At 46.1% G+C, this 16,784-nt stretch overlaps 1 protein-coding gene across 2 annotated transcripts; it reads left to right on the forward strand.

Moving 5' to 3' along the window:
• The first annotated feature begins 10,285 nt into the window (after window positions 1–10,285).
• Window positions 10,286–16,092, forward strand: LOC122541969 (mucin-5AC-like). 2 transcript variants are annotated; one of them, XM_043679263.1, is made up of 3 exons: window positions 10,286–10,766; window positions 14,125–14,295; window positions 15,764–16,092. In XM_043679263.1, the coding sequence occupies exons 1-3, from the start codon at window positions 10,295–10,297 to the stop codon at window positions 15,976–15,978; spliced, it is 858 nt and encodes a 285-aa protein (XP_043535198.1). In that variant the 5' UTR covers window positions 10,286–10,294; the 3' UTR covers window positions 15,979–16,092. The 2 variants fall into 2 exon arrangements, 1 of the variants encoding a protein (XP_043535198.1); XR_006309729.1 differs by lacking the exons at window positions 10,286–10,766; window positions 14,125–14,295 and adding an exon at window positions 15,511–15,653.
• Window positions 16,093–16,784: the final 692 nt, after the last annotated feature.

A 16,784-nucleotide genomic window follows, 5' to 3' on the forward strand; every position in this document is an offset into this window, starting at 1 on the left:
AAGATTTCCCATCAATGGGTCAATGTTCATTCCTCATGATCTACAACTGTTTTCCTAAGTAACAACATTGACTACACTTTACAAACCATCCTTTGGCTATGTAATGCTTTGAGTCTTGCTCTGAGCATTGGAAAGTCCTCTATAAACATATTTATTATTTCTTTCTTGCTATCATTCTATTTTTGTCATAGAGCCATTACAGCTTCCAAGGAGACCATTAGGCCCATTGCTCTCTGGATAGCAATCCAGCAAGTCACATGCCCCAGCTCTATTCCTGTAGCCAGGCAAATTTATTTCTCTCAAGTGCCCATCTAATTTACTCCTTAAATTATCTCTGTTTCCAAAACCCTGATAAGCAGTGAATTCCAAGTCAATGCCACTCATAGTTCTTCCTTATATTCCCCCTGCATCTCTTGCCCACAATGTTAAAATATGCAACTTCTGATCTTTCAACCATCAGCTAAAGAAGAACAGCTTTTGTTCCATATTTGTCAATCCTTCCATAATAGCAGCAGGATTACCTTTTTCATATTCTAGTTCAGTGGGACAGAGAGTGTCTCTTGATCAGGATTTCTCGTGATGGATTCTCTGAATGTCCCCTTCTTCCCACCAGCCATCTCTGTGTGGCTGTATTCTCTACCTTGGGAACCCAGTCTTATCTAAAACCATAAAAGAACTGCATATGCTGGAAATCTGAAACATGAACAAAATTTGCTGGAGAAACTCAGCAGCTCTCTGGAGAGAAAAACACATTTCGGGTCCAGTGTAACCTGAAGAAGTTCAATGTCAGTGGAACTGTACTGCAGGAAAGGGCCAGTAAGTTGGGGAAAGGGAATGAGGAATAAAATGGCCCTTGAACTAATGGCTTGCTAGGCTATTATGACAACCATTTTGCAGTGGATCTGGAAGCCAGATCAGGTAAGGCCGGCAGTGACCAGGGACCCAATGCTGTGGCCTAGTGTGGACTGTAGTGGTAGCAAGCGGTCAGACCACGTGGAGAACCCCCCTGTTCTGGTCTGCTGCTGTAAAGGGCCTTTGGAGAGAGACTGTGATGTTTGTCTTTTTAACTTTGCTTATTGCTTTTCTGACCTATGGTTATACTGTATATAGCTGTAATGTAATTATGGTTATACTGTGTATAGCTGTAATGAAATTTTTCTTTCTTCACTTCTCTATTCTGCAATTAAGGATTGTACCTATGGAACCTTTGTACCTAAGATGGTGCGGTCAGTAGCGATGTATAAACCTTTCACTATACTCATGTGAGTACATGTGACAATAAAGCTAATTCAATTCGATTCATGTAAGGATGGTAAATGAACCAGATGGGTTTTTTTTAAAGAATCATAGCCACCAGTTCCACAATTAGCTTTGTATTTCAGAGTTTAAATCCCATGTTGTGGATTTGAACCCATGCCACCAAAGTATCAATCCAGCCCTGTGATATTCTAGTGCAGTGATACACCATCTTCTCCATTAGTGTGTACGGTATATCTCACTCTTTAAAGTTAAATGAATCAGCAAGCTGCCTCATTGGAAAAATGTGACATTGTGGATTTCATTATCCCCTTTGTTCCTGTGGTATAAACGGTTTGTGATGATTGGAAGTTTGGCATTCTTGCATTCCTTCCTAAACTGTGCAAAGTGAGAAGTTTCTGTCTTTTCACAATATTCAAGCCTACCACCGTCATCTCATTATATCCACATTCCCTTAAATATTGTAGACCTGGGAACCTTGAATCTTTTCAAGGTTATGAAGTAAAGATTCATTCCAGGTCAAACAGGAGATTAGTAACGTTCCGCTATGTGATCAGGTCAAATCTGGCTCTGAAAGAGTTAATGCTGTTGAAACCGAGGGTATTACACAATACATTAGTCACACTGCACAAACAAGCCTCCCGCAGCGTCTCCAGGCGTTGTGTTGCCATGGTGATTGTTGTGCTTCGGTGTTGGGTTTTGATACAGGGAGAGGAGAGTTAGGGCAGGTCTGATCCTCTCCGGCCTCTTACTCCCTACAGTTCCTCAGCAAGGCTGGAGATCCATAGCTTTATATGTCTTTGAGAGGCAAATTCCTGAGGATCTCTTTGTAGGGAGGGGGAGGTGGTCAGTGAAGGTGAGGCCTTAAGTCTCATCTTTCTCAGCTTTCTCATCAAGGAAGATTCAAGCAGAAGGGTAGTGTCTCCCTAAGGCTAGATAGGGTAGAATCACAGAATCCCTGCAGTGTGGAAACTGGCCATCTGGCCCATCAGGTCCACACTGACCCTCTGAAGAACATCCTTCCAGATCCACCCTCCTATTCCATCCCTGTATTTCCCATGGCTGACCCACTTGGCCTGCATGTCCCTGGACACTATGGGGCAATTTAACATGGCCAATCACCTAATATTTAGACTGTACTAGGAAATCAGACCAGTCAGAGGAAACCCACGCAGACATGGGGAGAACATACAAACTCCACATGCGCACAGTCATCTGAGGGTGAAATTGGACCTGGGGTCCTGGTGCTGTGAGGCAGCAGTGCTAACCACTGAGCCACCCTACAGTAATAGCACAAACGTTTCTGGCTACAGGTTTCTGAATGGGACTACAGGGTTTGCGGAGTTCTGAACAAGGGTCAGCAGACTCGAAAAATTAACACTGTTATCTCTCTCCATGGCAGCTGCCAGACCTGCGGCCTTTCTCAAGCAATTTCTCAGTTTTGTTTCAGATCTCCAGCAGCCGTGGTTTCTTGTCTTATTCTGGGATTGGCGGGGAGAATGGCATTATTTGGCGTGAGCCACATCTCAAGTCTTCCCTCGAGGCGCACCTCCAGCGACCTGAGCACAAAAACGTGCTGAAACGCTGGCACCAGTAGCGAGGGAGCATTGCACTGTCAGTGGGGAGCGGGGGGGGGCTAACCTTTGGATGAAGAGGCCAAATGAAGACCCCCCCTCCCACCACAGCCTGCCCTCTCAAGCAGACATCAAAGATTTTTGATTTGATTCGATTTATTAATGTCACGTGTACCGAGGTACAGTGAAAAGTTTGGTTTTGTGGGCAGATCATACAATGCAAAGATCATAGGGTGATAGATCAGAGCGAGAAATATCAAATTGCAGCTGCAGAGACGGTGCACAAAAAGCAAGATCAACATGAGATTTGAAATTTGAGAGGTCTGTTCGGCGGTCTAATAACAGCAAGGAAGAAGCTGTTCTTGAACCTCTGCCACCTCTTCAAAGGAAGGTCTCACTCGTGCTCAGGTTCAATATTTATCCAGGGCGGAGGTGGGTACTGCAGATGCTGGAGATTAGAGTCAAGATTAGAGTGGTGCTGGAAAAGCACAGCAGATCAGGCAGCATCCGAGGAGCAGGAAAATCGACGTTTCAGGCAAAAGCCCTTCATCAGGAATCATGAGGATCATTCCTGATGAAGGGCTTTTGCTTGAAACATCGATTTTCCTGATCCTCGGATGCTGCCTGACCTGCTGTGCTTTTTCAGTACCACTCTAATCTTGACTTCAATATTTATCCATCTGCCAAGCATCACAGAAACAAATTACTTGGGTCAGTACCTCTTTGTTTGTGTGATCTTGTGGACAGATCAGCTGCTGCTGTATCGCAGCAATGTTTCCACTTCAAATCGTCATCACCAGGTCAAAAATGTTTTTCTAACTCAACCCAAGGTGATGGAAGGCACCGATGCAAAAGCCAAATCTTTTTTCTTTTCATGTTTTTAGAAACAAAACGTTTGAACTGTGATTTATATATCATTTAAAATCCTATCTCTCATTAAATTTGAAAGTAAATTACAAGCCGGCAGATGGAAATGAGCTGCGTTCAATGTAAAAGTGATGAGATATCTGACATTACTATTGCCATGACTCTAGGCCTCTGGGATTTCGATTCAAATTGGACTGGGGCAAAAATGTTGGACTGAGAATTGCATCTGTCTGAAGGGACTGTGCATGAAATGAATTAGTACAATGTCAACAACTTCAGCAGCAAGTCTCTTGTGACTTTGCCATCTTTTCCGCCGACCGTGACTATCTTTAATCCCGGGACTGACCAAAGGAAAAAAGAGAAGGAAAGTTTAAAGTTTGAGTGTCCCAATTCCCTGGTTCCACTTGCCACTGATTCATTTGTTCCACTACTTTTTCTCTTGTGTGTTGTTGTTCTTGCATCCACCTATCCTCCATCACGGGTCACCAGGGAGACACTGAGTTCCAGGTGATGTCACCCTTGCTTGGAGTATGAGGGAGAGGCTTAGCTGAGATATCTGTGGAGGTGGAAGGCATTCACTGTTGGAGTATAAGCCTCCAAATATTACATTGGGGAGCAGGCTTCCTGGACACAGTGATTCCTTAACCCCACAGGGGTTAGTCACGGCTGCATTGATGAAAGTTCACGCTTTCTCGGGTCGAAACAGAAAGAAACATTGGAGAAGCTGATTCCCTTAGAGTGTTTGGGAGGAGATTCGATCGAGGCGTGCAAGATTGCTGTAAGCTAGATGAAGAAAAGCTTGTTCTCACCACAAGGACTGGAGACACAGGTTTGAAACTTTGAGTGTGCGTGTGAGAGGCAGAGGGCAATAGGGTGGAGACGAGTGGAAGATTTGTTCTACACAGGAGTGCTATTGACCCTGGAACCCATGAGGCTGGTGGAAGCTGAGGTGATAAAAATGAGAGGGATGTGCAGGGAAGGGAATTGATAGGATTGGGGAGTCCGGGAGGGGGAAATGGGTTTGAGCTGATTGTTCGACGGAGAGCTGGGAAAGGCCTCTTCTGCTGGAGTTATTACTCTGATGGGTTAGGTAGGCTTTTTGCAGTGATAAACAGAGTTAACCCATTGGGTTGATGACCTTCCATCAAAACCCATGTGCGCGAGAATTATTTTGGAATGGCAGCAGAATTGGGGAGCTTTAGTTCCACGGAGGGACTGAAGAAACTGGGCTTGTTGCCCTTAGGGGCAGAAGTGGGGAAAAGGAGATTTAACAGAGGTGTTCAAAATTTTGAGAGGCTTCGGTCGGGCAAGTGAGGGGAAACTGTTTCCATTAACAGGAGAGTCATTAACCAGGTTTCACAAATACAAGGTCATTGGCAAAAAATGGAAGATGAGGAGAAAGTTATTTACAACTTGGTGAGGGAAACAGATGCTGGAAAATCAGAGTCGATAAAGTGTGGCGCTGGAAAAAGCAAAGCAAGTCAAAGCAGCAGTTTCGAAGTTTGGATGGGACCCTTCATCAGGACTCCTGATACCCGAAACATCGACTCTCCTGCTCCTCTGATGCTGTTTGGTCAGCTATGCCTTTTCCAGCTCCACATTTTATCAAAGTTTATTTACATTCAGGAAGGCTGTCTCTAAGGGGTAGTGGAAGCAGATTCACCAGGGACTTTCAAATGACTTGAATAAGTATTTGGAAAGCAGATAAATGCAAGACTATGAGAAAGGAGCTGAGGATTGGGGCTCTATCAAAGAGCTATCACAGGCGCAGTGGGCTGAATGGCCTTAAATGTTTCATGTTGGTATAGGGGAGTGATTAACAGTGAAGTAGTGGAAATGCTACTGAACTGAGCTATTAATCCTGAGATCAACTAGGAGAAAGTGAGGACTGCAGATGCTGGAGACCAGAGTTGAAAAGTGTGGTGCCTGAGATAAGGTGGGGGCAGGGGAAATGAGGAAGCTAGAGAAATCTACATTCATCCATGTGGTTGGAGGGTTCCTAGGTGGAAGATGAGGCGCTCTTCCTCCAGGCGTCGTGTGGCCAGGGTCTGGCGTTGGAGGAGGTCAAGGATCTGCATTTTCTTGGCGGAGTGGGAGGGAGAGTTAAAGTGTTCAGCCATGGGGCGGTTATCTCTCCGGCCTATCGCCCTCACCCTCACCTCCTTCCACCCATCGTATTCCCAGCACCCCTCCCCCAAATTCCCTCCCCCCTACCTTTTATCTCAGCCTGCTTGGCACACCAACCTCTTTCCTGAAGAAGGGCTTATGCCCGAAACATCGATTTTCCTACTCCTCGAATGCTGCCTGGCCTGCTGTGTTTTTCCAGCACCACACTTTTCAACCATTAATCCTGAGAGTCAGGCTAATGCTTTGGTAACATGGATTCGAATCTAGAATTTCAGTGTGGAAGCAGGCTGTTCGGCCCATAAAGTCCACACCAACCTACCCTAATCCTGGACACCATGGGGCAATTTAGCATGGCCAATCCACCTAATCTGCACAACTTTGGACTGTGGGAGGAAACCAAAGCACCCAGATGGCACTGGGAGAATGTGCAAACTCCACACAGATGGTTTTCCGAGGCTGGGATCGAACCTGAGTCCCTGGTGCTGTGAGGCTGTAGTACTAACCACTGAGCCATCATGCTGCCCCAGCATCACACATAGGTATCTCATAGAATTTGCATTCAATTAATAAATTTGAAATATAAAGCTTGTCAGTACCATAAATTGCTCTAAAAATAAAACTCTGGTTCCCTTCTGTAACAGTTGGGGCTGGAGTATATGATTTCCTCACAAATGAATATGTTAATTTTAATTTGATCAGTTTATTTTGATGTTTTGATTTAGGTGACAGTGCCCCTTAGCTGCTGACACTGACTTGCTTTGATTTGTTCATTCCGTGATCGTGAAAAGGGAAATAGAGAGAAACTCCGTCCCTTTAGCTCAATCACCAGGGCCACAATTTTAGGGTAAGGAGCAGGAGATTTCGAGGGGATTTGAGAAAAAAATGTTTTGACTCGTATCTAGAACTCTCGGATGAAAAGGGTAGTAGAGTCAAGAATCTTCAAGACATTTAAGAACTATTAGGGATGAATTGCCATAGCGTTGGAAATTAGGATTAGAATAGATGGCACAGATACAATGGACCGAAGGGCCACTTTCTGTGCTGCAAAAGCGCTATGACTCTAAGAATATTTTTAGTGCAAATATTATTTGTCAGTAGCTAGATCTAGAAGACTGTGTTGATCTCAGCATTCTCCGTGATATGCTGTTATATCCTGATTAAATCCAGTCGGGGTTTGGGGGAATGGGATGAGATCTCACTCCTGATCCCAATGCCATCTGGAAAGCCAGTTGTCAATTCTTTTTTAGTTATAGAGTACAGCACAGAAGCAGACCCTTCAGTCCAACTCATCCATGCTGACCAGGTATCCTAATTTAATAAAGTCCCCTTTGCCAGCACTTGGCTCAAAACCCTCTAAACCCTTCCTATTCATATACCCATCCAGATGCCTTTTAAATGTTGTAATTGTACCAGCCTCCAACACTTCCTCTGGCAGCTCAATCCATACACGCACCACCCTTTGCGAGAAAAAGTTGCCCCTTAGTCCCTTTTAAATCTTTCCCTTCTTACCCAAAACCTATACCCTCTAGTCTGGACCCAATTTCCCCCCACCCCAGGGAAAGACTTTGTCTATTTATCCTATCCATGCCCCTCATGATTTTATAAACCTCTATAAAGTCACCCCTCAGCCTCTGACGCTCCAGGGAAAACAACCCCAGCCTTTTTAGCCTCTCCCTATAGCTCAAACCCTCCAACCCTGGCAACATCCTTGTAAATCTTTTCAAATTTTCTTAAATTATTCATTCATGAGATGAGGGCGTCACTAGCTAGAGCAGCATTTATTGCCCATTCCTAAATAACCAGAGGGCATTTAAGAGTCAACCATATTGCTGTGGGTCTGGAGTCATATGTAGGTCAGACCAGGTAGGGATGGCAGTTTCCTCCCCTGAAGGGCATTAGTGAACCAGATGGGTTTTTCCAACAATCAACATCATTAGATTCTTAATTTCAGATTTTTACTGAATTCAAATTCCACCATCTGCCATGGCAGGATTTGAACTTGTCCCTCCAGAACTTTAGCTGAGTCTTTGCATTAACAGTGCCGTGATAATTCCACTAGGCCATTGTCTCCCCAATTCTTCGAGGAGAAAGTGAGGTCTGCAGATGATGGAGATCAAAGTTGAAACTTTATTGCTGGAACAGCACAGCAGGTCAGGCAGCATCCAGGGAACAGGAGATTCGACGTTTCGGGCACAGGCCTGAAGAAGGGCCTGTGCCCGAAACGTCGAATCTCCTGTTCCCTGCATGCTGCCTGACCTGCTGTGCTGTTCCAGCAATAAAGTTTCAACTCTCCCCAATTCTGAATAGAATAAAGCAGAAATGTATTTCTCCTTGCTCCACATTTTGTCAATCCTTCCCAGATAGCAGCAGGGTGACCTTTACCACATTCTAGTTCAGTGGGACTGATGGACAATGTCTCTCGATCAGGATTTCTCGAGATGAATTCTCTTAAAGTTCCCCTCTGTCCCACCAGCCATCACTGTGTTACCGTATTCTCGACATTGAGAAACAGTGCTGAGAGAGTGTCGCACTGTCGGAGCTGCCGACGTTTGGATTGAGCCTTTAAAGCTGGGGTCCTGGCTGTCCCAACAACTTCTACTAGTCAGAAGAAGAGTCCTTCCTCTGCTGTCCTTGGGCCATTACCTAACCCCCAATGCTGTTACCCCAAAATGGGCTGAATGGTCTCAAATAGGGAGAGATTGGCAAAGCAGGCTGGTAATCCAGAGGCCCAGGCTAATATTCTTGGGAGAAGTGGGTACTGCAGATGCTGGAGATCAGAGTCAAGTTTAGAGCGGTGCTGGAAAAGCACAGCAGGTCAGGCAGCATCCGAGGAGCAGAAGAATCAACATTTTGGGCAAAAGCCGTTCATCCTGATGAGTCCCAGGTGATGTTCTGGGAACTTGGTTTGGATCCTGCCATGGCAGATGGTGGAATTTGAATTAAATAAAAATCTGGAATTAAGGGTCTAACAATGACCGTGAAACCATTGCCGTTCCAGCACTGCTCTAATCTTGACTCTAATATTCTGGGGACACTAACCAATCAGGGAGCTTGCTGTACACAAATTGGCCGCTGTGATTCCTACTGTCCAAACTTCAAAAGCATGCTGTGGGCTATGGGGGGTTGGATATGGCACGGTGGCTTAGTAGTTAATACTGCTGCCTCACAGCGCCAGGGACCTGGGTTTGATTCCCGTCTTGGGCAACTGTCTGTGTGGAGTTTGCACATTCTCCGCGTGGGTTTCCTCTGGGTGCTCTGGTTTCCTCCCACAGTCCAAAGATGTGCAGGTCAGGTGAATTGGCCATGCTAAATTGCCCATAGTGTTCAGGGATGTGTAGGTTAGGGGCATTAGTCTGGTGAAATGTAGAGTGATAGGGGAATGTGTCTTGGTGGGTTACTCTTTGGAGGGTCAGTGTGAACTTGGGCTAAAGGGCCTGTTTCCACACTGTAGGAATTCTATGGTTCCAAAGGTTTTGGAGGTGCTGTAGAAATGCAGGATGTTCCTTTTAGTCTTTAGTCACCCATTAATGGAATCCATCAGTGTGAATGCCTCCAGGTATCCTTCCAGGAGAGATGATCACCTCATAGTTTTACTGCTGGACGGTTAATGCAGAGTCCCAGGTGATGTTCTGGGGACTTGGTTTGGATCCTGCCATGGCAGATGGTGGAATTTGAATTAAATAAAAATCTGGAATTAAGGGTCTAACAATGACCGTGAAACCATTGCCGATTGTGAGAAAAAAGCCATCTAGCTCACTCATATCTTTTATGGAGGGGAAACTGACATCCTTACCTGGTCTGGCTGATATGTGAGTGGGTGGCACTGTGGGTGGTATGGAGTGTCAGGGACCTGGGTTCAATTCTACCCTTGAGCGATTACCTGTGTGGAGTTTATATATTCTCCCCGTGTCTGCGTGGGTTTCCTCCCAAAAGATGTGCAGGTTAGGCTGGATTGGCCATGGGAAATGCAGGGTTACAGGGATCGAGTCGGGGGTGGGGGGATGCTCTTTGGTGGGCCGGTGTGGACCCGATGGGCCAAATGACCTGCTTCCACGCAGTAGGGGATTCTCTTACAACATTTAAAAGGCATCTGGGTGGGTATATGAATAGGAAGGGTTTAGAAGGATATGAGCCAAGGGCTGGCATATGGGATTAGATTGTTTTGGATATCTGGTCGGTATGGACAAGTTGGACTGAAGGGTCTGTTTCCATGCTGTACACCTCTATGACCTTTAACTGCCCTCTGGGCAATTAGAGATAGGTAATAAAGGCTGGCCTGGCCAGTGATGCTTTCATTGCGTGAGTGAGTTTAAAAAAAGGATATGATGCTAGAATTGCAATACGGAGCGATCCATTATTGTGTCTGGTCTTCCTCCATCTTTGGCCCTCAGGGTGTCAAGAAACCACAGGGTCGGGTCCAAGGGGATAGCCACAGCACCATGAGTCCCTGGATGCACTTGGTCCCTGCAATGCTGCTGTGCAGCCTCTCCTCTGCCTCTGTGGCCCCCTCAACAGGCAACACCAGCCTCACCATGTTCTTCACTGTCAACACCACTGTCGATTCCACTCTGAGAGCTTCAAGCAGTTCCTCAGCCAACGAGAGCGCGACGTCAAACCAGACCGAGGCCTCCCCAAGGAACGCTACCATCCCTCTTGATGGCTCCTCCACCGCCGACAGCCAGATGCCACCCAGCACCGAGGGGCCACGTGACACACCCCCAGCGGTGCAAACCGAGAGCTCCGGGATTGGGACGGACACCACCGTGAAGCCGACCGGTCAGAACACTGAGCCTTGGCCTACTCCTCACGGGCCTGAGGAGACTCCGCCGTCCGCAACCCCGTCCAGGATGTCCAGTGGGTCCCCACCCAGTCAGACTGGAGCACTGGCAGGAACCACCTGGGAAACCGGGCACCTCTCTTGTGAACCCTCCGCTGTTCCAGGTTAAGTGCCATTTTGTTTGGGGGCCATTTTAAGTTCAATCGAACTTGCATTTTCCTAGCACCTTTTATCACCTCGGGACGGCTCAAAGTGCTTTTACAACCATGATGTATGGTCATTGCTGCGTAAGTTAGAAGGAGTGGCTGACAATTTGCGCACAGCAAGCTCCCATAAATAGCAATGTGCACATTCATTACAAGAACTGGAGCAGGAGTTGGCCATTCAGCCCCTTGAGTCTGCTTCATTATTTAATATGATCACGTCTGGTCCCATCTCAGCCTCAACCCCACTTTCCTGCCCATGCTCTATTGCTGGTCATAGAGTCATTCAACACTGAATCAGACCCAACAAGTCCATGCAGACCATGTTCCCAAACTAAACTAGTCCCACCTGCCTGCTCCTGGCCCATACCCCTTCAAACCTTTCTGATTCATGTACTTATCCAAATGTCTTCTAAATGTCATGACCGTACCTGCATCCACCACTTCCTCTGGAAGTTCAATTCACACATGAACCACTCTCTGTGTAAAAACGTTGCTCCCATGTCCTTTTTAAAACTTCCTCCTCTCACCTAAAAAATATGTCCTCCCTAGCTTTGAACTCCTCCACTCTAGGGAAGAGATGCTTGTCATTCACCTTATCTATGCCCCTCATGATTTTATAAATCTGTGTAAGGTTAACCCTCAACCTCCTACAGTCCAGTGAAAAAAATCCCAACCTATCCAGCCTCTCCTTAAACCTCAAAACCTCCATTCCTGGCAACATCCTGGTAAATCTTTTCCAATTTAATAATCTCCTTGCTATAACAGGGTGTCCAGAACTGCACACAGTTCTCCAGAAGAGGCCTCACCAACATCCTGTACAACCTCAACATGGCATCCCAACTCCTATACTCAAAACAATGAAGGAAAGCATGCTAAATGTCTTCTTAACCACCTTGTCACCCTGTGACACAAATTTCAAAGAATAATGTATCTGAACCCCTCGGTCTCTCTGTTCTACAACACTATCCAAAGCCCTACCATAACTGTAAAAGGCCTGCCCTTGTTTGTTTTACCAAAATGCGATACCTCACATTTATCCAAATTGAATTCCGTCTGCCATTCCTCAGCCCATTCACCCAATTGATCAGATCTATTCACAACCTTAGGTGACCTTCTTCACTGTTCACTGTTCGCCTATTTTGGTGTCATCTGGAAGTTTTCTAACCATACCACCACCCCACCAAACACCTCGACCCCGCGCCCTCCCCCACCACCATCAGCCATCATTTCTCTAGTGAGACAGAAGCCATTTGGTTCTCTGGGACAGTGGTGACTTCGCCTTTACGAATTAACCTAGGAGGTGAGCCATAGGAAGGAGACTATCTCTCCTCATCTGATTCTTTGGCCCATAATTCCTTACAGCAGGTATATGTGTGTGTGAGTGTGTGTGTATGAGTTTGTGTGAGTACATGTGTGTGTGTATCTGAGTGTGTGTGAGTATGAGTTTGTGTGAGTGTGTGTGTGTGTGTGAGTATGTGTGAGTGTGTGTGTATATGAGTTTGTGTGAGTGCATGTGTGTGTGTATCTGAGTTTGTGTGAGTGTGTGTGTGTGTGTGAGAGAGAGTTTGTGTGAGAAAGGGAGTGTATGCAACAACCTGACCAATGGTCCCTCATTGTAAGGGATTACCCCTCACGTTGAATCCCATATTCTTGAGGATGGCACAGGGAGACTCTGCCAGGTAAGCTTCAGTGATTGGAGCCAGTCTGGATTGTCCAACAGCATTGTTGTGACTCAACAAGGTAAGTGGTGGATTTGAGATGATTTTAATCCTCATCCTTTGCTTCCCACTAATCATGGCCTCAATATCACCCATCTTCCTGCTCTCTTGTGTTGAAACACAGCTCCAGGTCTCACTGGCTACCTCCTCACCCCTAACTCTCACGGTCACAATTCCCCACCCCATCCCCAACGATCACAGTCACCCTGGGAGAGGGAGCGGATCCTGATTTGATTGAACCTAATGCTGTGTCCCCTTTGGGTCACAGAGAGACTCCTGTGATGTCGAGATGGTGAGCATTGTTACACCATAAAGACTGGGTGCTGGCTGTGAAACTCGATTGGGTGGACTCTGAGATGTAACGGTCATGATAGCCTGTAAGGGGAAAGGTCTCCGGTCACAAGGCAAGAGGTAAATCAGGGAAAGGTTTGGGTTGGTGGTGACGTGAGATTATCACTGGACTGTCATTTCAGAGAAAGGGGTTTGAATCCCACCAAGATAGTTGGCAAAATCCAAAATCTAAAAATCACAAAAAGTTAATTTAACGATGAATTTTTAAAAACTTATTTCTTTTATTCACTGAGTGAATATTCAGCTAGGCTAATGTTGATTGCCCATCCCTAATTGCTCAGAGGTCAGTTAAGAGTCAACCATGTTGCTGTGGGTCTGTAGTCATGTGCAGGCCAGACCAGGTAAAGGTGATAGTTTCCTTCCATAAAGGGCATTAGTCAGCCAAATGGGTTTTCCCCCAACAATTAACAATGTTTCTAATAATTAGCAATGGTTTCATGGTCATCGTTAGATTCGTAACTCCAGATTTTTATTGAATTCCAATTCCATTCTCTGCCATTTGAACTTGGGGCCCCAGAACATTACCTGGGTCTCTGGATTAACAGTTCAACGACAATACCACTAGGCCACTGCCTTCCCTTGATTCATTGATATCCTTTAGGAAAGAAAATTGCCATCCTTCCTTGGTCTAGCCTCCAGATCCACAGCAATATAGCTAATTCAGCTGCTTAGTTCAAGGGCTTTTATTCATTCATTAGATGAATAATCGGCTAGGTTAGAGTTTATTGCCCAGAGGGCAGTTAAGAGTCAACCACATTGCTGGAGTCACATGTAGGCCACACCAGGTAAGGATGGCAGTTTCCTTCCCTAAAGGACATTAGTGAACCAGATGGGTTTTTCCTGGTCATCATGAGACTCTTAACTCCAGATTTTTTATTGAATTCAACTTCCAACATGGTGGGATTTGAACCCAGAATATTAACTAGGTCTCTGGATTAACGGTCCAGCGCTAATACCACTAGGCCATCACCTCGCCTTAACGAGCTGGAAATTATTGCCTATGAGGGTGATGGAAACTGAAACAATAAGTGATTTCTGGATGAATTCAGATGGGCACACCAGGTTAAACAAACTTGAAAGACTATGGGGATAGAGATTGGGACTGCTCAGAATACTGTGCAGGGGAGCTTGCACTGAATTAATGGACTGAATGGCCATTCTCTGCCATAATTCCTCTGTGAGCGTAAGTCTTTGGGAGGCTGAAAGATGATCTTGAGAGATGATTGACATTGTGACTTTGGTTTTAGGACAGAACAACCCGGAAACCAAGAAGAAGGGACAGTTTGGGAAAACACTGGGGATCTTCATTGGTTTAGCGGTTGTCCTGCTTCTGGTGTTCGGGCTGGTCTACTTGATCTACAACAGGACTCAAAAGGATGACCCGTTCTCACACCAAAGGCTCTACAACAGCGACCCAGGTACGAGAGAACTGGCCAGGCTACAAAATTGGGCCTGTGCCTCCAGGCTTTTACCACATTGGGTTGCCAACTCTGGCTTTGGGGTGTGGGGGGAGTAGTGTCGAGGTAGCGTCACTGCCCTCGTAATCCAGGCTGCCAGACCAATGTCCTATGGTCATAGGTTCGAATCCCACCGTGGTAGGGTTATGCTGTGGGGAGAGAGGGCGGAACAAGGCATTGGTGAGCCTGGGAAGGGAAGTGGCTCCCAGCTGGCATTGCTTTGACCCCAATGTCCGGTCTGTCAATCAAGTACTGACCTCTTTGATAAAAGGACAGCCTCCACCCCAGCAATATGTCAAGCTGACCTTGGGGTACTCTGCCACCATGATGTGGGCTTTTTGCCTTCAGTGGGGATAACCAGACAAAACTTGTGTTACCTCCTGTGACACAAGAATTGGACACTGCTAATATAGGACAACGGTTGTATATTTTTGGCAGTACAAACCTGATGGGCCAAAGGGTCTTTCCTCTGTACTGAATGATTCTAATGGGTGGTTATCGCAGCCCGTTGTTAGGTAGGGGGACATGGTGGCTCAGTGGTTAGTACTACTGCCTTACAGTGCCAGGGAACTGGGTTTGATTCCAGCCTCAAATGACTGTCTGCATGGACTTTGCACAGTCTCCCCGTGTCTATGTGGGTTTCCTTCAGGTGCTCCAGTTTCCTCCCACAGTCCAAAGATGTGCAGGTTGTGGTGGACTGGCCCTACTAAATTGCCCATAGTATCCGGGGATATGCAAACTAGGTGGGTTAGCCATGGGAAATGCAGGGTTATAGGGTGGGTCTGGGTGGGATGCTCTTTGGAAGGTCTGTAAGGAATGAATGCCTTGCTTCCACAATGTAGAGAATCCTCTAAAACGGATAAGTCCTTTGGTGTCTGAGCTAATACTGAGCTATTTGGTTTCAAGCTTCAACCTGCACCTATCATGCTTCAAGTGGCCCCAGTTAAGATGGTCACTGAGACTCCCTCCCCCTTGGGTTGTATTTCATGAGATGATGATGCTATCATGACCATGTCTCTTAAAGGTGTACTGCATACTCTCTGTGAGAGAGAAGACTGCAACAGGATAGCAGCTATTGAGCTATCAGATTGGCCTGTAGATGGCCCTTTAAGTAGTCCTTAAGCGGCCACTTAAAAGTCTTTAATTGGTGGCTGGGCAGGAGGGTTAACCTTGGGCCTTCCCAGACAGGACTTAATTCTGGTGTAGGCGGGAAGGTTTTTCAACCAGTACCCCTGCCTAATTAAACACCTCCAAGAATAGAAGATTTTGCCTGGGGTGTGTCAGATAGAGAGTGCAGTCCAAGTTTGGAGATGGCTGAGGTATTTTTACTTATGACAGCAGTTAAGCTAATGAGGCTCCAGTCACAGTAAGGGGAGAATTGCATGTTGGAGATCTTTCACTATTTTTTTACTCATCATCTTGCTCCTAGTTCTTAGCCTTGATGTTACGGTGGAGCCCCCGGACCGGTTCTATGGGAGTCTGACCCCTGACCTCGGCCGAGAGGGTCAGGGGAATCATGTGACCTCACAGAAAACGCTGAATCAGCCAATGGGGGAGGTGAAAAATCCAGCGTCTCCACCTCAAACCCACGACGAGATTCAGCTGAAACCAATGTCCGAAAGCTCAGTGAAGATATTTCTCTGAAATGTATTTTATGTTTTTCTTTAAACTCAGCAGCAATGGTGCAAATAAATATTATGCTAACTGTTACCATGGAGAGTGGCTAGTGTAATATTTAGTCAGGTCTGAGCTGCGAATGCTGTGTGACACCCCTCCACCGCCTGTTTTCTTCAATTTGTTCCTCAACACGCAGTAGAGTGTCCTCTTGTCTCTGATGCGGAAGGTTTCTTTTCCATTCATGGGATGAGGGAGGGCATTGCTGGGTAGGCCAACATTTGTTGCCCATCCCTAATTGCCCAGAGAGCAGTCACATTGCTGTGGGTCTGGAGTCACATGTAGACCAGGTAAGGGCTGCAGTTTCCTTCCCTGACGGACATTAGTGACCCAGATGAGTTTTATCCCAACAATGGATTCACAGTCATCATCAAACTCTTAAATCCCAGATTTCCTAATTTTATTGAATTCAAATTCGACATTCTGCCCATGGTAGGATTTGAACCCGGGACCCCACGTCATTACCTGGGGTCTCTGGATTAACAGACCAGCGATAATCCCACTAGAACATTGCTTCCGTGAAAGGATTGTGAGTTCAAGTCTCACTCCAGTGACCTAAGAACAAAGGTCAAGGCTGACAATGCCAGGGTGTGCTGCACTACTGCAGGTGCTGACATTTAGATGAGAAAATCAGTGGAGGTCTTCCGAGATGGACATTCAAAAAATTATTTTGCGCTATTTCAGAGGAGAACACCAAAAAAACAAATGAGGGTTTTATTTCATTGAGGGAACTTGCTTTGTTCAAATTGGTTCCCGCGCTTCCTATGTTATGACAT

This window comes from Chiloscyllium plagiosum, chromosome 39 (genome assembly GCF_004010195.1).
Source record: "Chiloscyllium plagiosum isolate BGI_BamShark_2017 chromosome 39, ASM401019v2, whole genome shotgun sequence".
NCBI lineage: Eukaryota > Metazoa > Chordata > Chondrichthyes > Orectolobiformes > Hemiscylliidae > Chiloscyllium > Chiloscyllium plagiosum.